Source organism: Accipiter gentilis, chromosome 26, assembly GCF_929443795.1.
Source record: "Accipiter gentilis chromosome 26, bAccGen1.1, whole genome shotgun sequence".
Lineage (NCBI taxonomy): Eukaryota > Metazoa > Chordata > Aves > Accipitriformes > Accipitridae > Astur > Astur gentilis.
The window spans coordinates 4,797,436-4,825,245 of NC_064905.1; the positions used below are offsets into that span (position 1 = coordinate 4,797,436).

At 40.6% G+C, this 27,810-nt stretch overlaps 1 protein-coding gene across 2 annotated transcripts in view; it reads left to right on the plus strand.

Annotated features, from left to right (window-relative positions):
* The first annotated feature begins 2,493 nt into the window (after positions 1–2,493).
* Positions 2,494–27,810, plus strand: part of SLIT3 (slit guidance ligand 3) — a 536,826-nt gene continuing 511,509 nt past the window's right edge. The window contains exons 1-2 of one of the 2 annotated variants that reach the window (XM_049829396.1): positions 2,494–2,807; positions 2,898–3,148. In XM_049829396.1, the coding sequence (XP_049685353.1) occupies positions 2,964–3,148 (185 nt within the window). In that variant the 5' untranslated portion in view covers positions 2,494–2,807; positions 2,898–2,963. Of the gene's footprint in view, positions 3,149–27,810 lie in introns of both variants that reach the window. The other variant, XM_049829395.1, reaches the window with a different exon arrangement.

Sequence of the window (27,810 nt, forward strand, 5' to 3'; positions counted from 1 at the left end):
TTCTGTCTTGTCTGTCTGAACCAGCTGTTCCTTGTTCCAAGAGCTGATCTCCTGTAGACTAACACTTGATCGAGGGTGCTTGCCTCAGAATAGATAGCGATGAGTGTCAGTGACAGGCCTGGAGCTGTCTGTGCTTTTGCCCTCTCTAGAGGGTAAAGGAGAGGGATCAGTTCAAGCTCCTACAGTTATCATTGCTGCTTTGGGTACTGGAAGGACGTAGAGGGGTTTGTTGTGGCTTTGCCCCTTACTTCATCTGTTAATGCTGGAGGTTAAAGTGATCTTCCTCTGCCTTTTTCTCCAGGAAAGGAGAGGCTTATTTGGGGATCCAGACAGAATTACAGGCACCTTCCCAAGCTTTCAGTTTCTGTAGATTTGGGAGAGCTGGGAGAATAGTGCTTTCTAATCTTTTCTGAAGCAGCGTAAAGCAGCCACTTAAAGGGGTGATGGCTGAGTCCCTCTGTGCATTTTCAAACCTCGTGTCATTTGTCACTGAGCCTTCTTGCGTTGGATACTGCTATATAAGGACCACTTAATTGAGCTTTGAGTCTAGTCATGCAAGTAGTTCAATCTTAAGGCTTGATCCAAATGGTTTCTATGTGAAAAAGGAAATTTATCCTGTAAATAATTCGCTATAAAATGAGAAAAATCACTTCATTGCTTTTTCAGACAAAGACCAGGAGAGGTGAAGGTTAACTTGTGGTCTTGCACGTGCTCTTTGGCAAATTTCTCTCCACAGGGAAACGCTCTAGAGTGCCAAGTCTTAGCTTGTTAGGGAGGTCAGTAGACAAGGAAATGCTTTGCTGGCTGTAAAGGGGGACGTCTCACTGGTCTGGGGAAAACCCAACTATCAAGGTGGGCAGGAATGCTGCAGGTAATTACAAATTTCAGTAATGAAAGCACGAAGCGACTGTTGCCAGAAATAAACAGGTGTTTAAGATGTGCTACTGCACACTGGAATGCTGTGTCCGTTATCTTATGGTGAACATCTTACAGTGGTGTGGTTTTTTTTTTCCTACAAGCCCTCCACTTAAAATACTAATTTTTTTAGTTTGTGGAGGAAAGCTGAGAACACATTTTGAGCACAACCTGAGAACTTGAGTCCTAATGTAACTTAGCCTTACCAAACCTTTGGAGGGGTTGTGGGGGTTTCGTGGTAATGCTGGGCACAGTCCTCGTTGGACGGCGAAAAGGAAAACGTTTCCCTACCTGCATGAACAGAGCCTAGACTCCATAGTCACGGACCAAGAGTTTGTGATGTAGATGAAGAAGGTATTATCTGTGTTCCCAAGTATGTTACGCGTAAACGTGCCTTCTTTTTACGCGTGCAGAAGGAGGGACTCGGTGTTTTGAAAGAGACCGGTTTTCACGATGTGCGTACGCCCGCTTTATTTTGGGGCGGGAGGTCACCGCAGGTGCGTGGTGTCCTACAGGGAGAACCTTGCTGTCAGCGGGCTAAGACTTACCTTACACGGACGCCTTCTCGCGTGTCTCCGAGGACCCGCGGTTTTCCGAGTAACCTCTCGGCGCCGCCACCCTTTCGGGCTGTGCCGCGGCGTTCTTTGTGCTTTTTTTTCCGTACGCTGCAGGTAGAACGTTCCGAGCCTCCAACTCCAGCGGCTCGGAGCCGCGTTCGCCCCGGACCCTCGCCCAAGTCCGCCTTAGGCCCGCCCGGCGGAGCCGGGAGCGCGGCCCAGCCACCGCGGAGGCACGGCGGCGGCGGGGAGCCGCTCGGGGCCGCCCCGGCCCACCCCCCCCGCCCGACCCCCGCGGCCGGGGCTCGGAGCGGGCCGGCGGGCGCGGCCGCCCCGTCCTTCCCCGGCGGGCGGGTGAACGTCCTCCTCCGGCCGCCAGAGGGTACTCGGGGAGTGGAGACGCGGCAGACAAAAGGCGGCGAACTCCCCTCCGAGGGGGAAACTTGAGAGCGCGGCACGCAGCGCCGGAGCGCCGGGCGGCGGTTCCCGTGCCGCGGGCCCGCACATTCTTTTCCGAAACCCGACCCGGGGGAGGGGGCGGGCTCGCCCCGCCGCTGGGGACCGCGGCGCCGGGCGGGGACGGGGGACGTGCCCGAGAGGGGACGGGGGACTGGGGGGGGGGGGGGGGGGGTGCCGCCGGGCCCCGCTCCCCGCGGCCGGCACCGGCGCGGCCCCCAAACTTTGAGCCTCCCTCCGCTCCGCTCCGCTCCGAAAGTTCAGCAGTTGGGTGACGTCAGGGCGGGCGCAGCCAATGGGCGCTGCGGGTGATATTTTGGGAGGGGGGAGGGGTGGCACCGCGCCGCGGGCGCTCGCCCGGCTGCCATGCACAGTGAATGGAGAGCGGGCGGGCGGCGAGCGCAGCAGCGGGTGGGAGCGCCGCCGCCGCCGCCTCCGCCCCCTCCGCCTCCCCTCGCCGCCTCCCGGTCCCGGCTCCGCCGGCCGCCAGCGCGGGGGTGCGGGCCCGCGGCGGCAGCGGCAGCGGCAGCCGAGCGGCGGGAGGGAGCGAGCGAGCGAGCGAGCGAGCGCCTGAGGAGCCGGCGGCGGGGCCGCGCTGAATCGCCCGTCACCTCCCCCGCGGGTTACCTGCCCGGCCCAGGTGCGGCGATGCGGAGCGGAGGCGGCTGCTGCGGGGATCGCCGCCGCTCCTGACGGATGTTGGGCGGGCGTCTGCCTCCGCTCCCGGTTTCTCTTTCATCTGAGGACGCCTCTGGCTGAAGCTCTGTTAAACTATCTGCCTTCTGGTGCCGTTCGCAGAGAGCAGAAGGAAGCCCGAGCCCCGAAAGGCAGTTCCCCACCTTCTTCCACCTAACGTAGCCTTTTCGGGCGCCTTTGAAGGTTGGCTGGTGCTCCGGCGATGATGGCAGCGGTGGGTTCCCTTGGGCTGTACTAAGAGCCTCTTGTTTTCTTTTCCCTTTCTTCTTAGAGGCATTTCATCTTTAAGGGCCGGCTGCTCGCACGCACTTTTATACCCACTGAAGCCATCGCGAAACCATGTTGTCGGGTGGAAGATGTGCGTTTCTGTGCCTTGGGATGATCTGGAGCTTTTGGAGCTCCGTGAGTTGGATGCCCGTTGGAGGATGCCCGCATAAATGTACGTGTATTGCTTCCAACGTGGATTGTCACGGACTAGGACTCAAAACTGTACCGAGGGATGTTCCCAGGAATGCGGAGAGACTGTAAGTAAAAACCGTTAAGGGCTCCTCAAGTACTTGTAGAAGCACCTGGGATGAGTTTCTCAACACCTGCCTATCGGTGCAGAGTACACCCTAACAGCAGTTTCAGTAATCGAACGTGGATTAATGTTTTCAGGAGGGAAGGGGAGGAGCTTTTCAGAAGTTACAGCTATCTTGCTGCTGTTCCTGCTTTAAAAAAAAATAAAAAAAATCAGTCGCTTTCAGAGTTTCATGGGTTTTTGGTGGTTTCGGTTACCACCCGATTGGGTTTTGCAGTGACTTGTTTGTAGTGGAGTTTAGAGCTCTACCTGGAGTGTCAATGCAAACACCAATTTAATATGCAATTAGAAACTTGGATGTTTTCACCTGGTGTCTGGTAGCAGTTTCTCCCTACTTTCTCAGCATGGTGACTTCATCGCCATGGAAAAAATCCATGACTGCCATAAACTAATTCAAATGGATAAGAAGTCATATTAAAGCAGTGTCTAATTTCTGTCTTAAACTGCTGTGGGGAAGCTGGTTATTTAATTTTTAATCTACTTCAGGGTTTATGACAGTAGTGTAATGTCGCAGAGTGTTTCCAACCTCAGTACGGGAGAATGTAATGAATGCGTTCATAGTAAATCTTCTGTGTGTTCTCGTGAGATTCTTAGTTGATTCTTTTTACTTAAGTTTCTAAGGAGAAAGCTGAAAGCAGACTTCAGTTCTCTGATACAGTTCTGGCACTCGCTTGGTGCAGAGGACGGCATCTCTGACGTTGCTTAATTCATAGCATATGGCATATTTCAGAGAATGGCCGGTGCTAGATATGAAGATGTCCAGAGTGGAATGTTAAACAGAGCTTCAGCACGGCTCCGTGCTGGGCTCCATGAATGACCTCGGGAAAGTGCAGTTAGTTGTGCCTTATGTCGATTAGCTGATAATTTAAAATGTTTCTGAACTTGTAAGAAAATGCTGTAGGTTGTATAGCCTGACTTCCTATTTTGCACCCTTCTGGGTTGTAGAGTTGGGGAAACGTCAAACTCTCAAGCAGTATTTCCTCCAAGAAGGAAAGCTGGATGAAGTTACTAAGCAAACAAAGTTTTTGTGCATAGAGTCCTCTGAAAGGCTAAGTTATGTCCCAGAATGAAATTTTATAGCTTTTTTTGTATGTTTCTAAATGCCTTTTATAGTGCTGAGAGTTCTTAAATGATAGCAATATGCAGATTTCTTACTACACTATTCTACCATCTTTAATGTTTTGTGGCCATATCAGCCTTCCTTTTAACGCCAGCTGTGTGAACAATAGTTTTCAGATGTCAGTTTTCTAGAACGCTTAACTTCTGTGCACGAGATTGTGTACTCCCTAAAACTGATGGGCAGCAACCTGGCAGATTAGAGACAAAAAAACCCTAACCCCAAAACAACAAACCCCACAACAAACCGCTACCAAAGTAGTATACAAAGCCAGTCAGAGTAAGTACGTGTGATAACCCAAATGTTTTGTGTGCTTCAGTGTGTTTGTGTGGTTTTAAGAGTCAAAAGCTAGAATTGAATTTACAAATTTCAGGTTAAAATGATTCACAAATGCCAGGTTAGTTGGCCACCTGAGAAGAATTTAAAAATGGTGATTTGTTTTGGCCTAAGTTTTAGGGGGACTGAATTGATTTGGTTACTGCGTTTCGTTTGTGGGAATGTACTTCATAGAGATCTTAACTTTCCTTGCGTTTTGGAAGAAGCTAAGCCAAAAGAGTATGTGCCTTGGCCTTGGTATGTTGTTAAGTGTTAAAAAGAAGGAAAGAGTGTGTAATCACTGTGCTCTCGGTCCTGATAATTTTTGGTGTTAGTTACGGATTTAAATTTTAGGTTAATGGCTGAAGGAAGAACGATGGTAGCTATTTCACAATATATTCGGTTTGAGTATTTAACCTCAGAGATACACTACCGATAAGTATGAAATGTAGCTGTGTTGGATGTTTTGTTTGGTTGGTTTGCTTTTTTAAAACCGTGTATTATTGGAGCATTCAGTGGCTGAAATCTTGTGGAAATAGCATACAGAGGATTGTGTAGTAACACAGTATTCCATGTTTTTAAATAGTCTTCCCTTTTTATTGCTAGTCCATCAGGAGCCTTTTGCTGTTTTTACAGTGTTCACTGTCATCTTCGTTATAACTGTGCTTTAAACCTTGTATCAATTCTTTCAAATCTAGACTTCTATTAATTGCACTAACTTGAATTTTCTAATGTAAGCAGTAGAGAGAGAAAAAGACTTTATATTTCTCTGAGTCTAAATTTTGCTCATAGGTGAAATATCAGTCAGCCACTGGATATATCGGACTATTTCATTTTTCTCTGTGGTCCACAGCCACCTGTAACTATTTATGACATAACACTGCATTGATGTGTACTCTTTAACTAGTTTGTTTAACTTGTAAATAAAACCAAATGATTATATCTGAAATGACAAAGATATTTTTAATCTCAGAGAAATGTTTATGTGTTGGGAAAATAATTTTAACAAGATTCTTGATGGCCACATACCAAGTGACCTTTTAGACTCTTATGCTATGAAAAGGTCTTCACTTCTTTCTGCATTCTCTTGAGCTAAAAATTCTGCATACCTGTTCAAGTTGGAAACTTTTTGCTTTAATTAATAAGACATCTAATGGCACCACTTAAAATATTTTGCCGCTAAGCTTTGAGTTATGTTTGTACAAATGTTACAGATTTGTTTGGGTTAGTGAAGCCAAGTTAAATATTATTTAAATTTGTGTTAATATGAAACCCCAGGAAATCTGAAAATATAACATTAAGGAAAAAATGGGAAACCTCTGTAGTTCTATTAAATGAACTAGTGATCGTCTCCTGATACCTCAAGAAAGGGGCATCACCAGAGCCTTGATTACCGATTCTTCATGAGAAAAGTGATGAGTGCTTTTTTTTTTTTTTTTTTTGGAATGCTTTGAAGGTGTAGTCTTTGTAAAGAGTTGTACCCGTGATTTCTGTCTTGAGGGGAATTCACAGATTAAGCAGTGATCACAGAAACAGAGTTGTAAAACTATCTTAAACTTTTTTTTACACGGACTCATCTTTAATAGTAGCTTTACAAATATAGCAAGTAGTACTAGGTTTGTGTTGCAGTTTACCTTGTTATTACGTTCTATGATAGTCTTCTAATTGTGTGGTATAGATTGAAGCTTTTGCTCAGTTAGGTTTTGTGAAGAGCTAAAAAGAGGTGAGTGTTGTATACTACTGCACAGAGAAATTGTTCAGTCTGGAGAAAATAAGTGTTGAAACAAGTATTTGTCACTTCCAGGAGTAACTTCCACTTACCTTTGCTCTGGAGAAGGAACCCTTGGAATAGCCATCATTGCACACAGGAAGAGACAGATGTGAAATTAGGTCTAAGACATTTCCCCAAATTGCAAGATGCGATGCTCCACAGAGGACTTCGTACGTGAGCAGGATGATATAGCTGACTTTGTGGCTCGTTGTTAGTATTTACTGATCCATTCCACCTTTGTGAAGTAGCTTAACATCCTAACAACAAAAAAAAGAAGTTTCTAGAGCTTTTGTGTTGTGGAGAAAACTAATAATTTCATTGTCAACTTTTGAGGATGGACACGGCGATTCTTTTATTTAAGCTACGCAACTGATAAGATGTTTTGTGCTAATAAAGGAAGCAGAAGTTAGGGCTTAGAAATTAAGAATATGTAAATACCTCCATAAAAGTATTGAATCTTTTACCTTTCTGAAAAGTTCCTTAGGATTGCTTCATCAAACTCTTCTAATCAGAGTTTGCTTAGCAGCGCTTCAGTTTTTATATGTGATTATTTATGAAATGTTCTTCAGTGGAAATGTTTTCTACAATACGTAAAATACTATACATGTAGCTTTTTATAGCACTTAATAATGCTGATAGTCAAGTTTAGTTTGAGATGATGTGTAAATGCAGCGAGCAGATCAAAGCCACCTGCTTGACAGTTGTATTCTTCAGCCCTGAAAGGAACAAGCGATATGAAGAAGCTGCTCGGGAGTCTTCTGGGTCAATATCTGCTTTCTGTTTGATTATGAAGCATGAGCCTTTGTGTTTTTCCTTCCATTCATACCTAGTTATCCCCCTGTCTGTTAGCAGCACATTATGTATGTATAAAAGTTTCTTTGGAGAATTTAGCCACGTTTGGGTTCATGATGAATTTATACTTGGTGGCTTCGAATCTTGTTTAATTGATAGCTCTCTTATGTTAATTGCTGTTTTGTTTTGTCTTTTACTTTGAAGGATTCTTTACCTTGCTAAATTGATAAAGCTTGCAAGACTAATCTGTTCTGTGCTTTGTCTGAGTAGCTAAATTGAGTGTGTCCACATTTAGGTGCAATTTAGAAGCTTAGTCATCTGCTTACTCTGGAGTTTTTTATGTGGTCTGGGGTTTCTGTTGTACAAATATATTATTATGGTGTTTTTGGCCTAGGTGCATGTAGCTGCTGAAGTTGCACTGGCTTGTAATAAGTCTTCAACTTCCTCAATTTTGTCTCCAAATTAAATCTAAGCTCCTGTCTTGAATGCTTCCACATTACTGCAGAACGCAATGTTGAACACACGGAAATATAATTATACTGACTCCTACATTGACTTTCTGTTTTTCTAGAATTCTTCCCACTAGGGATTGCCACTCTTTTAAGTAATAGTCTCCAAAACCTTGCACGGAGCCGCTGCCTGTCCCCCCGTGTCCCCCCCCGCCCTTGTCACGTGTCAGTAAGCAGACATCCACAGCGTTGGCTTCGAAGAGCTTGCTTTCTCAGAGGTACTGATCCTGGGAAAACTTGACTGAGTTGCTTAGTTTAATTTGGATACTTCCCTTTACTAACTTAACGCTGACTACTTTTGCTTGATTGGTTGTTGACATGCACTTGTATAGGATCAGAGTCTTGCACTATTAAATTTGTTGCCTCATTTTGAAGCGATGGAAACAGGAAGGAGGATGAAATTAGCTATTGTAATTTGGTAGCTACAGAAACAAATAATGGCTGTTGTCGCGTTGTATTTGCAGAAATTTGGATTAGATTCTGAGATCAAAGGGAGCAGGCTACTTACTGCAGAATTTCTTAATGAGTTGCTCTGAGACTATTCACTTTTTTCATCTTCTTACTTTTTCAGCTGAGTATTGATTCATGCAAAAGAATTAGGTGAAAGTACAGTTGCTCCTCTAAAGAACAGCTGTTGTCTTTTAGGAAGTCCTAAAATATAGATGATTAGTATTGTGGTTTTTCCCCTGGAATTTGTGTGTGTATGAGTTTGAGGAAGTGTGTATCAAAGGTGGTATAACTTACCTGTATAGATGGATTGCGAGGCCAGAACTAAGTAAATCCTAATACTCCATTCATACAGTAATCTATATAAATCCTTGTTGTACACTGTCTGCAACTTTTAAGTTGATTGCTGTGAAGTCATTTGACCTTCATAGTGAGTACTATCAGTAATCTTTTGGAACATCACTGCCAAGCATTATTTTAAGGTGTTTTTTTTTTTTTTTTTTTTTTTTTTTTTTAGTTCAAGCATTTCTAGTTATGTTTAAAACAAAAATAACCTGTCCTACACAGACATTAACATCTGATATGATTTGTCGTCTGCATTTCAGTACTATCTAAGCTATTCCTTAGCTTCCACAGAGCAGAAAGAAAATGTTTTTCCCACAGAAATCTCACAAGGTGCTTGAAAAGTTATAAGGTTGATAGGGGAAAAGAACTTGGCTCTGATAAGGATATTCAGTGAGTAAGTTTCAGGCATTGTATGTTAAGAAGTGAGGTGGTTTACTGGAGAGACTGTTCAGAAGACTTAAATCAGGATGTGTTCCCTCCCAGGAACTAATAGCTCAAATGACTTGAGGCTTGATTTTTCTAGAATTCTTGATGTAGTTCTTGCGGTGCCCACAGTGCTTGGTTTCCCTTGGCTGCCTGTTGCTGCAGCTGATCTTTTAAAATAATTAGCTTTTTTTCTGGTGGTGGTCTAGTGGGATCCACTCTTCCTTGATTAGAAGATTTAATTATTCCTGGACAAAGACGGGGAATAGAAGCCGTTGGTCAGTACTGTAGTTGGCTTACACTTGATTCATTAGAAATTAATGGAGAACTGTTTTGCTTCGAATTCAAAGCTGAAATGTGTCAAGATCCTTTCCTAGTCACAACTGTGTTACTCTTTGTTTTCCATATATTACAACTGCCAAGGATGGTGTAATGTTCTGATAAATTTTCCAAAGCCTGAACTTGAATTGAGCTCTCTTTCACCTTTGGCTGAGGACTGCAGTTGACCACTCAAGTAATTTTTCAAGCAAATGAAATAATTTGTGGATTTATTAAAAATATATCCAAGATGTAAATAACCTCCCCCCCACACACTCCTCAGTAAACCCCGATTTCCTTTATCTTCTTTTATTTTTTTCCTTACATGCCTCTGTTTCTCTAAATTTGAACCTACAAAATATAACTAAGTCTTGTTACTGAAGTAACATAACTAGCTCTTTCCACTTCAGAATGATCGTGAGCTTGCAAGTTCTGGAGCTTCTTTTGCCTTCAGAAGTGCCTCCAGCCTTATGAGGTACTACACTGTAGCAAACTCTTTGTGATTAAAGGGATGATTCTTCCTTTCTAAGTTAACCTGAAGCACTCAAATGCCTTATATAAAATGCAGGCCTGCTGCTGGGCTTCGGTCTCGATGTGAGCTTCGCTCTGTCTTAGAATACTACAACTACTGAATTATCTCAAATGTTGTGTTAACCTCAGGACGAGGTTGTGGAATGTTTTTCATGAGTAGTGTGGTACCTCTTAGTTCTTTCCCCTGTTTGCTCTCTGCAACTACAGACAGATACTGGGTCAGGTAAAGAATTTCTGTGGCTCAGTATTGAAACCCCTTTCAATACTGGCTGATCTTCTGTGCCTGGGGAGAAAGTGTGACTGTAAGCCAGTATACTTCTTCAGCGCTGGCAGATCATTTATTAGTTTTATGTAGAGCCAACTTTCTGGTGGAGGCTTGATGATGGCAGCTGTAGGAATCAACATGCACATCCTCTGTCTTGCAGTTCCACAGCTCCCGAAAGGGGCTTCTCTCTTCCCGTTTGGCTTATTTTTCGCTCCTGCAATACAAAGCGGTGTTGTTTGTCCTCTTCAAGTTGAGACAAGGCAAGATTCTAACTTCAGGTGAGGAAGGAATGAAGGAGTCAAGGTAACTCTGGGGAGAGAAGCTGAAGTGAACTTCAAATGGCAATGCTTTTTGAAGAAAAATCGTGTTGGTGATGTCATGAAAAATGACTAGAAGTGATGCATGGCAAGGATTTCTTCAGCTGATTGCCTATCTCTATGTTCCTGTCACAGGAGTGTATAGATGAGCAGTAGTGTTCAGAAAATCATGATAGATGTAAATTTTGTGCCCTGCCCTCTAGTAAAGTCTTTGAGATAGGCTGGTAGAATGTGCCTCCTATCCTTGGCTGCTTTCTGCTCCTTGGGTGACAGGGAGTTTCTGTTAATTCTTGTTGAGTGCGTTGTTATAATATTATATGGGTTTTGGCTTGGGGCTGCTGTTGTCCCTCCCATCCCGTTTATGTTCATTAAGAGGTTTTGCTTGCCAGTGTAAGGCTATATCAGTTTGACTTGTTTGTTTTTAAGTAATTTTCAGGTTAAGAAAGGGCTGTGTTCTAGTGATGTTCTGATTGCAACATGGCCCAAGCTATTCTATTTTCAGTATTTTTAGTCTTTTTTTCCAGAGATCCGTAATGTTCTGTCTATTTTCAAATCTGTTTTCAATGTTGTCCAGTCAGACGTATCATTTAAGATCTTCAATGTCTCTTATCAATGGCAAGAACTACTTCTTCCCCATTGAGAAATGACCTCGTAAGCAACTGACAGTCCTTTCTAATGGTACTAAATACACAAAAGATTTATCTACCTATTTATAAGGGGAGCAGATCTATGGTCTTGTACTCGGAGTAAATTTCAGATGAGTTGAGGGCCATCTCTGTAGAAAAGAGAGTTTAAGAGGCTGATTCTTACCTCTGCCGCTTTCAGCATTTTTCTTTCCTTCTTTCTTTCTTTCGTTCTTTCTTTATTTCTTTACCCCAGCTGAATCTGGTCTGCCAGTTGTCTTTGTCAGAATAAATTTGTCTTGTATTTTGGTTTTACACCATCTGTTTGGTTGAAATATATGTTTTTAATCCTATGATTGATAGATTTCTGGAGCTTTTAATCAAATTTTACCTTTCTATCTGTGAGTTGCTTCTTTTTCTGAGACTTTAATTTAATTTTGTCCCTCAGGTGGAAATCATTTTAGCTGATGGCTATATTCTTTCCTTTTCTGTCAGTGATGAAGGGAGCATTTTCAATAAACATCAGTTCAGTTAAAACTCAAGTGTTTTAAAGCTGGTCTTGTCTTGACTTTTCATCAAGTAATCCGCAAAACCTACCTGAAATTCATGTTTAAATTGATTTTAGAATTTGTGTTGCTCACCAACTCACTTTTACCTATGCTTTCCTGAAATTGCAATACTGTTGCAGAAATGATTCTTAACTTCTTAGGTCAAAGGGACTTACTAGGAGAGCCCTCTATGCTTCCTGCAGAGAGGTTGGTATGACTGCCGTCCGGCTTCAGTTATATGGTGAAGAATCAACGATGTTGAAGTAGTATCAGGTTACTAATGAAGACCCTCAAACACCTATTAAAGTGTATTTAGAGTCCAAGCACACTGAGAATTTTGGGAGATAGTGTTCTTATCATTGATACCTCGCTGGCTGCTCTGTGGGCCTGTGTTCATCCCAGTTTGAGGTGCAAGGCTTTTAGCAGTGATGCTATATTTAGAAGTTTAATTGGAGAGACTTTAACCCTCTTCGCTTGTGTGGGGATACTGTAGTGACGTTATGTTGTGACTGTACATAGAAGCAATCACCCAAAAGAACAAGAAAAATCAGTTGCCTGCAATTTTTCAGAATGTTTTCTCTGTGTACTGTCATTCCTGTCTATGTAGACAGACGATTGGTGGTTCTGTTTCAACCAGGGCTCCATGTAGGTGGAGGTATAAACTGCTCTGGAGGTTAATGATTTGGAAATCAGTAACCCATTTTAACAGTCTGTGAACATGCTTGTAGAAGGTGGGGGGAGATGATGATGAACGCCATTTCTGATAGGCTTTTTTTTTTTCTTTCTGTTTTGATGCTCTTGCTTGGGAGGAACTGTCCTCATTTAAAAAAAGGAAAGGTCGCTTTGCAAAATTTAACATTTACTGTAATTTTCATTATATCAGTTGAAAATATGTAACGCAAGTTGGGCTATGTTAGAGTTGAGGATAGTACCTGCTGTACTGGTCAGTACTGTTTCGTCTGCTTGTCTTCATCCCTTTGCTCTTTTTGTCTTTGTGGAAAGCTCTTTGGGACTCCTTTGGTTGTACAATGCTTAACACGCACAAATCTTGAGTAAGGGTGCTCCTAGGCATGATAACAGAGATGATAATAAACCTCAGATTCACTAATGTGAAGTTCTGATCTCCAAAATCACAGCACAATAAAATGCAGTTTTTAATGTCTGGCTCCAAACTCTTTTCTGTCAAGGTTGGCTGCCTGACTGGAGGCTGGGGGTGGGGGGGCAGCAGCAGCATGGAGGGGATTAGTATGTGAGTGAACATTCTCATGAAATGTTTCAGAAGATAAGCATTTAACTATTACGGAAATAACATGCTGAAAGCAGAGGCATAGGTGCATTCTTGTGCATGCTAATAGTTAGAGGACTATTTGTTAATCCTTGTTTTTTCAGTTGGTCTTTTCCTTTATTTCTGTGGCTGGTAACAAATGAGTTATTTAACTTGTACCACATAAATGTATTAGTAGATTGTAAGGTATTACTGGTGTGTGTTGTTATGGCACCCGAATAAATAACCTTGACAGTTTCAAAACATACAGACAGTAAGTTGTGAGCCTTATGCACTTTCTCAGGTCATTGTAAAACCAAATGTTTTAAGTCAGTTCAGCCAAACTGTCCTACTGTATTGTTTGCACTGACATTTTCTCTGGGTATGCAGTGGTGAATAATGAGCTGCTCTTCAGATATTTTAGCAAGCTTTTAAAGTTGAAGATGTATTTGGTCGTCTGTCTGGCAAAAATGGTTATTAGCATTAGTAGTAGATGTAGTTTCATATATTACATAAGAATGACCTAATACAAAAACTTGACTGGGAAAAGCTTTTTTCACAGACAGCTTTCCCCAAAGTAGAAAAGATTCCAATTCTTAACTTCAGTTTTTCTTTAGAGATTCCAAAAAGCTCATCCTAAAATGGAAGACATTTCCCTAGAATTTTGTAAAAGATGTCTTGTCAAAGATGGGTGACCAAAGAATTCTCAGTTGTTGCTTAGAGCTCTATGTAAGAATTTAATTTAGCTTTACATTAATGATTCCCCTCCCGCCCCCTCCCCTTACAATAAGAAAATAGCAAACAGCACAGAATCCTTGTCTGCCAAAGGTTTGATTGCCCATCCTCTCTGTTTTAGAATATAATACATAGCATATAAAGCTCACATAACAAATGTGGTCGCATGACATCAAGCCCATTAAAATTAATCACTGCATATATGTGTACTGGTCATCCACAGATATGGAGACAGTAATGTTTTAATTAGACCAATTGTATTCTTTAAATATGACTCTCAGAAATTTTACCAAGAAAAAAGCTGCATCTTGAAAGCAGTTCAAATGTCTCATGCCTTCCTGTTAGTCATAAAGCATGTATTGCCTGGACTTTAGTGGGACCTTAATTTATGGATTTTCTCCAAATTTACCTTTGTCTGTGCAATGGTTTTGTTTAGACTGGGAAGGCATTATATTAAGCACATTTTTGTTGGAATGCTGATTTCAGAAAAACCTGGATGTAACATCTTTGCTTGGTGAGGGTGGCAGTGGTTACAGCATCACTTAGCAAGGTGGGAACTTCTGGGTCATGAGCTTCTCTGAAGTATCTGTAGAGTGATGAGAAGAGGCTAGCTGTCTCAGCCTCTTGAAGTGGTAGAGCTGGTTAGAGATGGTGTGTTAAGAATATAGCTGGGGAGCAAAAAAGAGAACTCATTGTAAGGAAATAGTACAGGGAGGCAATTGTGTATTTCTGAAATGCCTAAATAAATGCAGTGGGGAGGTAAGGTGGAGACAACAATAAAGTGGGGAAACAAATAATGGAAGTAAAATTCTTGAGCAAAGAGAACTTGTTTTCCAGAAGTGGAAGCAGATACTGAGAAGTGAAGCTGTAAGGCAAAGGCTGGTTCTTCAGAGTGAAAGATGAAAACATATCTGGATACAAGTTTCTCAGATAAGAATATTAAAGTATAATCAACAGCGCAGTGATCCTTTGGACTTGTGAGTTTTAACAGATAACCTATGAAAAGGCAGCAAAAGATAAGGAGCAATCCAAAGTGTTTCATGGATTTTTGGGGGGTTGTTTGGTTTTTGGGTTTTGGGGGTTTTTTTGGCCTGGGAAGTTCTTTAGCTAATTGCTTATGAAGTGTTTTAGAAGTTGAAAATGAATTTTTCCCAGTTGACTTGAACTTTATTTTATAGGGTAGATATTTTCCAACGTTGTTCTTCCATAGTTCTTGGGTATATAATAGGCTTAGTGAAAAGTGGTTTTATAACCATGAGTAGTTTCAGTACTTGAAACATCAAATATGCGTGCCAAGTCTTCTTTAGAAAAACTTGAGTTTTGTGTTCATTTAGCAAACATTGTGAAATCAATTCAACTTCAGCAAGTCAACTGTTGAAAACCAGAAGTTGGAGGAGGATGGGGGGGACAGGGAAGGTGCGAAACTACTTGAGAATGAGGAAAATTGCTTGTGGTTGTAACATCTGGATGCTAACTTGGTCAACTCATTACACAACTTCCTTCAAAATTTAATTTTGCGTTTTAAAACTGTCCTACATCTTTTACTGCAACTTCTTGGCTTAATCTGCTCCTTAGTGGCTACGGTAGACATGTACACTCAGTGTGGTACTTCTTGGAAGGGATATAGAGTTGGCAAAACTGGACGCTTGTTAAATTAAAAAAATCCCTGAACAACAACAACAAAAAAACCCCAAACACAAAGACTTCTATTACCTTTCCAGGAAAAGATCTCCTGGGAAGAATTTCTAGTCTGTGCTTGTCTGAAAGTGAGCAAGGAGATGAAATCAAGGCTTGATTTTCACATCAGGCTTCACTAAAATAATTTGTTTATTGGTAGAACTTTTTCCCCAAGTCATCAAGAATTACAGCAGTCAGAAGCAGGGGTGAAATATTTCAAGTCCTAAACATCAAGTTATCTGTATTAGTAAAGAGCACCGAAACAGATAGCAGTTTTTTCACTTTATTATATTCAGTCATGTACCACATAGTTAAGTGAAAGTCTTAAAAGCAAACATCAGATATTGTCTCTATGGGATAAAGTAATGTGAATTTTGCTGGAGTTTATATGCAGTGTTGGGGTGGTTTTTTTCCCCGACATGATCCTGTTGTGATTGCTTGTGTATAGAATTAAAAAAAACCAAAACCAACAAAACAAGACAAGTGTGTAGAAGAGTTGGGGCAAAAAAGCAATCTCATGAAAAAGAGTAATTTCTGTCAGACCTTGTTTGACACTTCATTTATTGCATTCTGTTCTAGAAGTCCTCAATTAACATTAAATTAGAATTAAACACAATGGAGACATTATTAAAAGTTTGGGAAAGTATAAGCGTTTGCCATAAATTGTAGTAATGATGTTAACTCTGAAGAAAGCTCATACTTCTTAGAAGATTTTTCTGAAGTTCAGTTATCACAGGTTATATTTTACATTAATTTACAAGGTATTCCTATTTGAGATAGTGAATATGAATTCATTTGGGTAACCTTTGAAGTTCAAAAGTGACAAAGGTTGAAGTGCAGGCACATATCTATTCATAACCTGATGAGATTGTCCATTTGATAGTTGAGTGAAAATATGGCCCCAAAAATGTTTGATATTGTTCGATTTCTACCTGTGTAACTGCTTGGTCCATGTTGGAGTAGCAACGGGCTGATGTAACCACCAAATGTCCGTAGAACCAGCCAGCTGGTGCATGTTGCATGTGAAAGATGACCTACAGTTACAGGAGTTAAATAGGAATGGTTAAATAAAATCAAAAATTGAAAAGAAGTAAGTAAAACATGAAGTTTTTTGTGTATGCAGCTGTTAATCTTGGGGGTTTTTTTGGGTTTTTGGGGTTTTTTTGGTTTTTTTTTAATATGAATGAAAATGGTGCTTGAGCTAATACAGCGCAGTACTGTACTTCTTTCTCTTTATAAGTGTGTAGTCAAGTCCCTTCATCATTTCAGTGGTATTTTACTGGACTTGCTCAAGTTCATTAGCTTCTTTCTTGGACTGAAGGGCCCCAAACTGGACACAGTTCTCCTTTAATCCACAGATGTTTCAGCACAGAAGGCAGTCAGGTTGGTCAAGCATGATTTAACTTTGGTAAATGTGTTGGCTGCTTTTAGTTATCTTCTCTTCTTTGTGCCCAGAAATCACTTCCAATAGTATTTGCACTGATTTTCCAGGCACCAAAATGAGGCTGATGCTGGCCAGCCTGCACTTTGCCGTATCATTCTTTTCAACTTTTTTTGAAGACAAATGTAATATATACCTATATCAGAGATGTCACAGCAAGGCTGCACTTTATTAGCCAGATCTCTCTGCACCAACAGATGCGTCCTGTCTGTTCCTACAGCCTTGTATGGGTCAGGATTTCTTAAGAGATGCTTGACTTGATACTCTGCCACTATTAGCTGTTCCTCTCCTCCTTGAACCTTGTCTTTGACACAGTCTCCCAAGTCTTTGTGTCTAGTGAAGATTTAATGCTAAGAAGGCATTGAGCACCTCAGTCTGTCACTAAACCATCATATCTTCCTTATTCTTTTCTGGCTAACGTACTGCTAGAAGCTTTTCTTGATGACCCTTTCCAGTTTCAACTCTTATCTGAGCTTTGCCTTTCCTAATACCAACTTAATGTTTGGGCAACGTTTCTGTATTCCTGTGTACCATACCCTCTGTTCTGCACTGGAGCTCGGTCGTGAGATGCCTGTTTAGCCAAGGTGGTATTCTGATACACCTGCTCATTTTCTTCAGTATGTGGATGGAGCGTTCTTGTGCTAGGCTGCTTCCCACAGGATGGCCCCGTCAATCCCCTGAATTCTGAAAAATTTCAGAATTCTGCAAAACTGAATTCTGCTTTCCTGAAGTCCAGGGTCTATGCTGTGCTACTTACCCTCCTCGTACCCCTCAGCATTTTGAATGTCACTGTTGCGTGATCACTAAAGCCAAGGATTCTACTGAAAATCTCACTCCCAACCACTTAATCATTTGTGAGTAGCAGATCAGGAAAACTTAACCTATGGTTGGCCCATCTAGCATCTATTTTAGGAAGCTATGTCTGACAGTCTTTGGAAAGCTTCTGTCTTGTTTGCCTGTCCCTGTGCTGCCTTTCCAGCAAACGCCAGGGAGATTCAAGTTCCTCATAAGAACCAGGGTCTGTGATCTGGAGACTTCCTCCCGTTACTCAAAGAGGACTGTCGTTCCCTCCTTCACCCTGAGTGGGTGGTGGGTTACGAACTCCTGTCATAATGTCACCCTCCCTGACCTCTCCTCTGATCCAGACCTGCACACTCAATGGGACTCTCGCCCAGGCCGTACAGGAGCTCCATACATTTGAGCTGTTCCTTCACATGAAGGGCAGCCTCTCCTCTTCTTCCTTGCCTGTCTTTACTGAGAACCCTGTATTCAATCATCACCAAACATACATATGACTACAGGTGCTGCCCCGTCATGTTAGTTACTCCAATGGGGGTATATTTCTGCATCTGTAGTCAAAACATTAGCTCTTTCTGCTTGTTTTGTAGGCTCTGTGTTTGTGTACCAGCACATGAGGTTGTGCCAGTACAACCGCTTGACCTATTTTATTCTTCCTGCAGGCTCTCTGTCTTTCACAAGGGCACAGATGATACTACCAAATGAGATCTGGAGCACATCAAGAGTAACTATAAAACTTGGGACAAAGTTGAAGGGCATGGGAGTGTAAAATGTGCTGTTAGAACATTATTCTGCCAACATAACATTTCCTTTATATATAATAAAATCTGAAAAGTATAATTAGTCAGGAGTTCCTGCAGGCTGGGACAAATATCTATTTCCTTGGAAGAAACTAAGTACTTGAATTACTCAGTCCCTTATGCTGCTTTCTGCAGGTCTGAGGTACAACTTTCAACAGCAATCTGCTCAATGGGGAATTTAGCCACTGCACAAGTTGCAAAAGGTAGTTTTTTGTTGGTGTTTTTTAACACCTATAGTTTGCCAAGTCATTTTTCTTATTTTTATAAGGATGAGGACGCAAGTGTGTTGCCTGCAAGCAGTTCCAGATCATTTGGACGCTTAGTGTGGGTTATTAACCAAGCACTACTGTAATGGCCTTAAGAATGGATAGTTTATTCACAAAATTAGGGCACTTAACCTCTAAGATCAGTTTTCTCATTGTTCCGACAGAAAGAAAACAGTCTGAGTCATACCTAAAAGCCTTCTGTAATCAGAAGGAATGATCCAATTTTTTTTTAAATAAAAGCTGTATCGTGTAGGTGCATTACAAAGTATGATGGACTGCAGCACAGAACTTGTACATTCTAGCTATTGTGTAGCTATTTAATTACTATTTAAATTATTCTGGAGACTGAAACTATCCGGTGTCATACATGTGGTGCTATCCAATGACAAAAATTATGAAATGTTGGATTGTAAGTTTATCGTTGTTCTGGTTTAATATGGGTAGCAAGCAATATCAGAATTATTGTATCCCAATACTACTGTGTTAATACACACTGTGCAGTACTGGTTACTGAAGCTATGCAGAGTATTTATGAATCCTTTCAAGAACTGGTGGTTGTGGCAGGGATTGTTTTTTCTCTACTAATGTTCCTTCCTCCACGTATGACTTGATCTTACTACGGATCAGAGAAGGGGGTTTGTCTTCTCCTACCAACCAGCTAGTTGTAGACTGCAGTAAGATCTCCCTTTAACCTTTTATTTAAGTTCAACAAGCCCAGCTCTCTCAGCTTCTGTTCATACGTCATATGCTACAGCTTCCTCGTAGTCTCAACGGCCCTTCGCTCTCCCCCAGGTACCAATGCCTGCCTTGTACTGGGGAGCCTGAAACTGGATGCAGTATTGCACGTGAACTGTCACAAATCCTGAATACAAGAGATGAGTCAATTCTTTCAAATTCTGAAACCCTTCTGGGTGCGCTCTTCCTACTACAGTCTGGTCAAGGGTGGCCTTCACTGCTGCGGTGGGATGCTGCTGATGTTTTGTGGTCCCCTGGGACTCCAAGATCCTTTTCTGCAAAGCAACTCCCCGGTCAGTCAATGCCCCACCTGTAATTGTTGCACGGACTTACCTTCTCTTAGGTGAAGGACTTTACATTTGTTGTTGTTGTTATTGTTCTATTGAACTAGAGGATGTGAAATATTTAGAGAGTACCAGTCTTCCCAGAAGTCAGTGTAAAAAAAAACCAAAACAAAGAAAAAACCCCCACTCATGCTCCCTTACAAAGTCAACTGTTTGTTTTAAGAAAAAAACCAAAGCTTTTACAAGTCTTATATAGAGATGGAACATACCATCTTCCTTTTAAAGAAATGAAATTACTTCAGCTCAACATGAGTTTGAAGTTTTTTGTCTCTTTTTTTTTTTTTTTTTTACAAGCGATGTTCATACTTGCCCAAGTGCTTTGGAAACTAATGGAATTTGTGTATTTCATAAAATCCAGTCCCAGGGCTTTATTTCCTGCATTGCAAAAGTTGAGATGGAAATATGTTAAATCTGAAGATATGCAGATTGTGCTGCCAGAGGGCTTCAGGGTAGTGTTATAATTGAGTAGTTTATCATAGTAACTTTGAAGTTCTTGGACTGAAGGCATAAGAGAATTGCCAAGCACTTTCTATAGGGAATTATAGTCATTTAAGGTTAAGAGGCTAGTGGCAGTCCATACCCATTAGAGACAAATTAACTCCATAGCAGAAATCCTAGGAAATGGTTAAAAGGATAAAACAGATACTGGGTGTGTAAAGACTGCAAAGGGTAGCCAAAAGCTACTCTATGGCTACATTCACACATGGGAGTGGATTTTTCTCCTTTCCAGGGTTAGGGTTGTTAGCGTGTTCCCAAACGAAGAACAGAAGTACTCGTAAAGAGAGGAGAGCTTTACTGAACAACCTTTTGCCTCCAACTCTGCAGGTAGCTTTCATAAAAATCAAGAAGGTATTCCTTGTGGCTTTAAGCTTCCAGAGTGCAATAGGTAGCAAAGTGAATGGTTAACTCACCTGTGAAAATGCATGTTTCCTCCAGTTCAGGTGTTGTGTGTTTGTGTTCATGGTTACCTTGCATAGTGATTGGGGGCTGGGAAAACAAATCAAATGGGAAACTTTTAAAGGGATGACTCAGCTGTCATTCTAGCAGGTGGTTTGGATCGACAAAGTCCTTTAGCAGTGTAATGGCAAAACAATAAAAGCCTTGTTTCCCAAGAATGTGTGCTGCTTGAGTTATTTGGAGGAATTGGGCTAACAAATAATATCAGTAACTCTTTAGATTCAGGAATCTGGACTCAATTGTTATCACTTGAATTTTACCTCCCACATTTTGAATGTTACTGCCAAGTTGATTTATCATTTAAAATAAATCCTTTGGAATGTATTACAAATTAATAATAACAAAGAATGTGTGCTATTTCCTCAAAACAGTTGCTCTTAAGTTTGTTGAGAAATTATTTTTCTTGTGTTCTTCATGAACTTTTGGAAGTTCCATCAATTGTGTCCTAGCTGAGGTTTGTTTTGATGTGAGTTCCAAATGGTGCGTTGGATCCTGACCTGTTTTGTTCTTAGGGGACAAGAGAGATTTTTATTAATTCTTAAGTGCATTGTTTGGTGTGACATACAAATTTTATGCATCCCTTGTTGGAAAATACCAAAAAAATGAGATGAGGATAAATGCATCTTCCCTGTACCTGGGGTTTAATCAAGATTCTCTTCAGAGTATTGGATTTTATGCTGATTTGTTTGTCCCAAATGTGACACAAATCTGTATAGCTTTGAGCTGGTATGTGGTAGCCACTTTGAAAACTTAGCAGGAACAGAAACTAAATTTCATGTTTGAGGTTCTGTGACTAGAACTACATACTAACCTTCCTTATGAAGCAGTTGGACAGGAAAGAATCCTAGTACTGTGTAACTTGGCGAAGAGCTGTCTTTTGAAGTGTATGGCAGTTAATTTTCCTTAAATACAATATGCAGTTTCTCTACTGCTCTTATTGAATTCTTTGTTTATTAATATAAATGAACAAACATCTGAGGACTTGAATGAAGTTGCAACCAGTGCTCTAGATTCCCTTCTCCCTTTTTTTCCACTTTGTATATATTTTCATTTGGTGTAATGTCTTCCTAGGTTAAAGACAAATGGATTAATAAGTATTTTCTGAAATACTGCCCATCTAGGACTTGTGTTTGACACTGAGATGCAAAACAAGCTACCGTCACGGAATTGTTGGACATCAGCGATGATCTTCAGTTTTGTTGTTAGGAATGCCACTCTGTTTGCCAGGTTGGCACCAGCGAGTTCTCTGACAAGGAGGAAAACTTTGTTGCTCTAGGACACTCGTTGATACTGAATGGCTTTAACCAAATAAAATAATTGTGTTTCTTCTAGAAAGAGAACTAACTTTAAGCAACTTCTTTTCTGACCAAAAGCTAGCATGGTTAGGCCTGGAGTCTGGTAGTTTTCCAGATCAGAAAAAAGTTGTAACTTAAAAAAATGCATTATGTGGAAGCTTGTCTTAAAACAAATACACCACTTGCAGTAAGACTATCGGGCCGAGAGTCTTTTGTGCACCTGTGAACTTGTACAGTGCCCATACCTCACAGGCTTAAAAACCAAAGAAAACTGCTAGGGAGTTGTACTGAGAGCTGACTGGTTTTTGTGCTTTAGTAAGGCTTTTGACTTTGGCTTCTCTGTGCCTAGGAAAGCATAACTAGGCAACCAGAGCTAGCTCCAAAATGGGCAGCTGATTTAAAAAAACCCTAACCCTATAGTCAGGGAATAGTTGAGGAATTAAGTGAGGGATTCACCTGGGTATGTTCAAGACTCACAACTACGGTAAGGGCCCAAACTTTGGATTATCTTGGAGACTACAATGCGTAGGGGGTTCAACAGGTAGCAAAAGGACATCTGAGTAATAGAAACTTGCAACAATCTAGTAGTGTTGTTTTGAATTTTGCATCCTTGTATATAAAAGGATTTGCATTTTGTATAGGGATTCTTCATTTATATCTGAGTATTGAATTATTGATTTGAAGATTGTTACATAACTTCAACAACTGATTGCCTTCGTTGTTGGCTCTTTTGTAAGAGTTGTAGTGTTTATTGTGGTGGTGATGTGTTGTCAAACTCAATTCTGATCTTGTATATTAGAGAAGTATAGGCTCAGTGCTGTCTAAGATGGGTAGTTATATTTGCCAAGGTATGTGAGTCTAGGAGACAGAAGCTTGTAGTGCTAAGTGCCAAGTGGATTTACTTCTGAAGTCATAAACCTTATACAGCCCAAGAAAGAGGGTGGGGATTGAGAACAGCATCCGGATGTTTTGGAAGAGTTGAATGGCTAAGCAGAATAATTATAAACTGAAATTTAAGTAATCTAACAGAGGAAATCCGTGCACTCCTAGTGCTCTTTGAAGCTGCATAATGACATGCTCCAGAGAATGTTGATGCTTTAAAACATTAAAGTCTGTCTTAAGTTCACTAGGTTGTCTTTAGAGAAGAATGAAAGGTGAAGCAATTCAGAGGAATTCTTGCTATGAAGCAGGATTTTCTCCAGTTGCTCCAAGCATCCCTGTTTGTAATAAGCGTGTACATTGTGTGACTTGGTCTTCGACATATACAAAATATGTATTGAATTAAACTGTTATTGGAACATAGCAGGACATGTTTATGAGTAAAGCTTCCTTTAATAGTTCATCTGAACTCACTTTTATGTCTTGTACCATTCTAGTCCAATTCATGTTTCTATTCCCACTGAAGTAATTCCTTCCATGTCTGTTTTCTTAAAGCTGCCACTGTACCTGCATTGTCCTTAACATGTTTTATGCTAAAAAGAAAAATACGCTGACGAGAGAGACCTAATTCCAAAAGCTTTACTAAAGCTGGTATAGGTGACAGTTTCAGTTTCTTTTTAAGTCAGTGGTATCAACTTTGCTGCTGACACACCAGAAGAGACTGGTATTCCTTAATGGAGTTTTCATAGATGTCTTGGACGATGGGGCAGTATTTCTGAACGCGATATGGCAAAGAGTAGTAGCTGGGCTCGTGTACGTGTGGGGCGAGATAAATGTGTTGAGTAAGATCTAAAATCCGTTTGGCCCCACATACTATGCAAAATGCAGGAATTCTGCACAATAAGAATTTTATGTAGAACGAATGTATCTGCATATAGGTTTTTTTCAAAGTTAAATGTAAATTCACTTTTACAGTATAATTTTCCCCATGTCTTTGACCCAGGTGATTTCTTTTCAAAGCTGTGTTTCCTTCCAACAGTTCTTATGAACACTGATGTGTTTGAAAGCCAACCAAGATTAGAAGTTAGGGTTTAGTTTTTTGTAGTTGAAACCCACTAGTGAGCCCATAATCAGCTGCCAAACTTTATAAAGGAAACATAAAATATTATGTTGCCCACAAATACCAGCTGTAAACCACTAATGTCTGCGTTAGTTCAGTAACTTCACAGTCACAAAGTTTAATTGACTAATGGGGTAACCTGTGGCAACCTGCTACTTTGCAGCAGTGTTAGACCTACTGTGAACAGGAGGAGGAAGTGTTACATAGTAGTTCCTCAAGGATTTAGTCTGTTTTTCTTCAAATGGCAGATCACCCTTGAGGGAGAGCATGCTGGAACAGGCAAATGTTCAGAAGGCAAATACTGCTTTTTAAAACGGAGACAGAGGCAGCAGTTATCAGTTAAATCCTAAATGGTTTAAGGAAGGTGAACTTCATGAAGAATGGTTCTCCTAAAGTTAGAGTATTGTCCAAGTCATTTTACTTATAGAAATGGAAACCCTTGACTTGGATACTAGCCCTCAGAAGGGATCAATAGTGACTGGTATTATGTATACAATTTCAGCTGTGCCAATCTGCAGGAGTAGAAGAAAAAGCAATCTCAGGATATGTATCGATCAAGGAATGTTAAAGTCTTTTTCAGAATAAGGAGCTGTGGATTTCACCAGGGGAAGAACGTTGAATAGCAGGAGTGTTCTTGAGGCTGAAAGTAGAGAGGAATAGAGCTGATGTGTGGGACTGGTCTCACAGACTGGGCAGGAGGAGGAGTGGTGTGGTGGAGAGATTGCCGTGTATGACAGCAATGCAGTTCTGCGTACAGTCGTGCAAGTCAAGTGTAGCTGTGCTGAGAATTAAGTCTTATCAAAATGGACAAAAAGTGGGGCCAATGACACTGTGTTGCTCCGTATACCTTAGCTCACTCCCATCTGCCTTGGAGAATACTGACCAGCTTAATGCTGTGCTTTGCTAGACCTGTTCTGAGATACAGGCAAGGGAAATCTTCTGAAGGAATGACATGAAAAGCAGATGGGAAACAACATGCAAGGAAAACACAAGCTATTTATGCATTGCTTACTCCAGACTTAATTCTTTCCAAAGCTTCTTGCAATCGGGTCACGCTGGCACACCAGTGGGTAGTTAATGATGCACCAGGGTGGAAGAACTGAACTGCAAACAGAAGAGGAAATTAAGCTGGAAAAATCTGAAAAATGTAGGCAGTGATTCAAAGGTATTCATGGAGAAAAGCATGATTCAATCAACAGGATAAAGGCAAATGGAAGAGAATGGCTGGTACATGCAGTGAAAGTGTGCTGTAGTTGTTCTGTGGGTTTTTTCTTTAATGGACCCTTTTTAAATATAGTTGACATAAGTCAAGCAAGAATACTGTCTTTCTTGTTCATATAACTGAAATATAAGGATTTTTTTTCCTCTCATCTCCTTGTCATTATCCTTAGTTCCCATCTGTGCTAAAGAAAATGGTTTCCTGACAGGAGAATGTGTTTCTGCTATTACTTAAATATGTCCTGTGCTAAGATTCATAAACTAACTCTAAAAAGTTTATTCTATTTGTTTTTAAATCATTTTATGACTGAAGAATTTTATTAGTATTATTCTGTCATTGATCAATAACCATCAGAAATAAATTTCAATATTATAAAACACTGATTTCTGCACTCTAATGTATCTCCTACTGCTTTAATTCTGTTGATGTCTTGGTTATATCGTAGAAAGATTCACTATAGGATCAATGCAAATGCTTGAAGAAGATATGCAGAAAATATTGTGTATTCTATGCTTATATGACTTCTATTTTTAATGGCAGAATTCAGTAAAAAATTCTCATTATGGACAATTTTTAGAATTATTGGTCTGAATTTCACGATTTGGGGTGGGTTTTTTTTTTTTTAAATAGTCCTTAATCTGTTCTTTCTTCCTGTTGTCTGTGGCAAATTAAGAAGCCATGGAGAAGATGGAGATCTGAAACTGTAGCTGGTTTGTTCCTGGTACAAATCTTGTAGACATACAGGCTGGGATTTTTGTCAGTATGAACTGTGAGCTTAATCATTGTCTTTGCAGACTTCCAAGTACCAGGCTACCCTCAGTTACGAAGCGGCTCACACTGTATTGAGTTTAGTTCTTTGTGTTGGGGGATGGGGGTTGTTGTTTCGGTGTTTATGGGGTTTTTCTTTTTAGCTTTTCAGTTCCAGTAAGTGGATGCACCAGCATGTGAAAATGGCATTAAAAGGAGCTTAATTCCATATCTGCTTCCATCTGAGATTTTTGGGAACACATGAGGAAACAATTATCTGTGGTTAGGAATATGAAGAGTTATTTTCTCAGATAAATGAGTACAATTACCTGTACTTATCTAAATATTTACATTTTTGATAACTGCAGGAGAGTATTCATATTAGGAAAAAACTCTTCATTTTCATGGTTAGAAGCATTTGGGGAAGTTAGTAGATAAACTAAAAAATCAGTCCTGTTTCTTCTCTGAATATTGAAAAATGTATCTTTTAACAAGCTTAAACTTCAAAATGTGTAGCTGCCTTTAATTGAAAATGTGGTTCACACTGGAAAAATGAAACTTGTTACCATGACAATTGCTTTTCATTTAATGCCTTAGAATATTGCTTCATATTGGCAGAAAAAAATGATCTTGATTCAAAGGAAATAATCATTTATGCTTGAACACTCACGTATTTCTTAGTAGTAGTTCTATCCTACTAATAGGATCTCATGTGAGGTGAAAAAAGACTGGCTTAAGTAGCAGCCGTACCGGAAGGCTTAAATGGAACTGCATGTGGGATAGAAAATTACTGGAAATTGTGCCAGGCAGGAGCACTGCCCCCCTCCCCCCAGGATGGTAGATGAATGATTACAAGTGATTAAACTGTTCTCAGTGCTTCAAGAGCTTTAACGTTTTGCAGTATTACTTGCTAGGCACTTAGAAGCCATCCTAGACAACTATCTATGCAGCATTTTCCAGAATGCAAACATGATAGTTGAGGCGTTCCTGGAAGTTCTGACTTCTACTCCTTCCTTGAATTCCTTTTTGTACCTAGAACTATAATCAACTTGAAACAGCACTTAGGAACACCCATCCGATTTTCATAAATTATTTCAGGGTCAAGGTTTGTGCAGGTGTCAGATGATTGCCTCATGTACTTAAAAGTAATACTGTAATCTTGCTTTCTGGTGTTCAATTTTACTAGGAATGGGAGAGATACTGAACCTTCTAAATACAAAGAGGTGTATCCCAGCGCCCATTAGTGCAGGAACTATAGTAAAAATTGACTGCCTAGGAAAAGCCTCTACTTCCTGCTGTGGATTTGTGATCTCATATGCTCTTTTAGAAAACAGATGTCTAGCTTCATGGCTAATTTTTCATATTAGATTGGTTTTGTTCAATGGCAATAGACAACAAAATTTGTCAGAATGTATTGTTTACAGTCTCATGATCTTTAGAAAAATACTGAATGCTTTTTTTGGCATGAAAACTGTTAACTCAAAGGCTTGTATTTTTGATATGTAGCAGCTTTTGGTAGACGTCAAATGTGACTTGAAAGAAAAAAGTTTACTCCAATATTAGAAAATTTATTTTTCATAAAAGGCTTCTTGTATCTAGGAAACTGACACTCAGAACAAATTTGTGGTGACATGCAGAGTATATCTCTTGTTATTAATTGTAAGTTTGCTGCATATTGCTCATTATGTTAAAATAAGCACAGCTGAAGGCCAGGAAGAAAGACTAGCTGTTTGTCTTGTCCCTGTTGGTTAGCACTAGGTCAGGTAGAACATTCTGGACAGAAAAAAACTAACCAAACAAACCCCAAACAATGGGACATGCTCAACCACGAGAACTTCGAGGTGCCTAGCAAAGGCAAATCTAGAGGACAGAAAACAGCAACACAGGACCTATAGTACCAGCAGGTATTTGGTATACTCTTTTAAAATGCCATGACAGAAAGACTGTTTAAGTTGGGAAACAAAAAGAGTTACTCTTGGTTTGTTGTGACTCTGAAGGTACCAAAGTT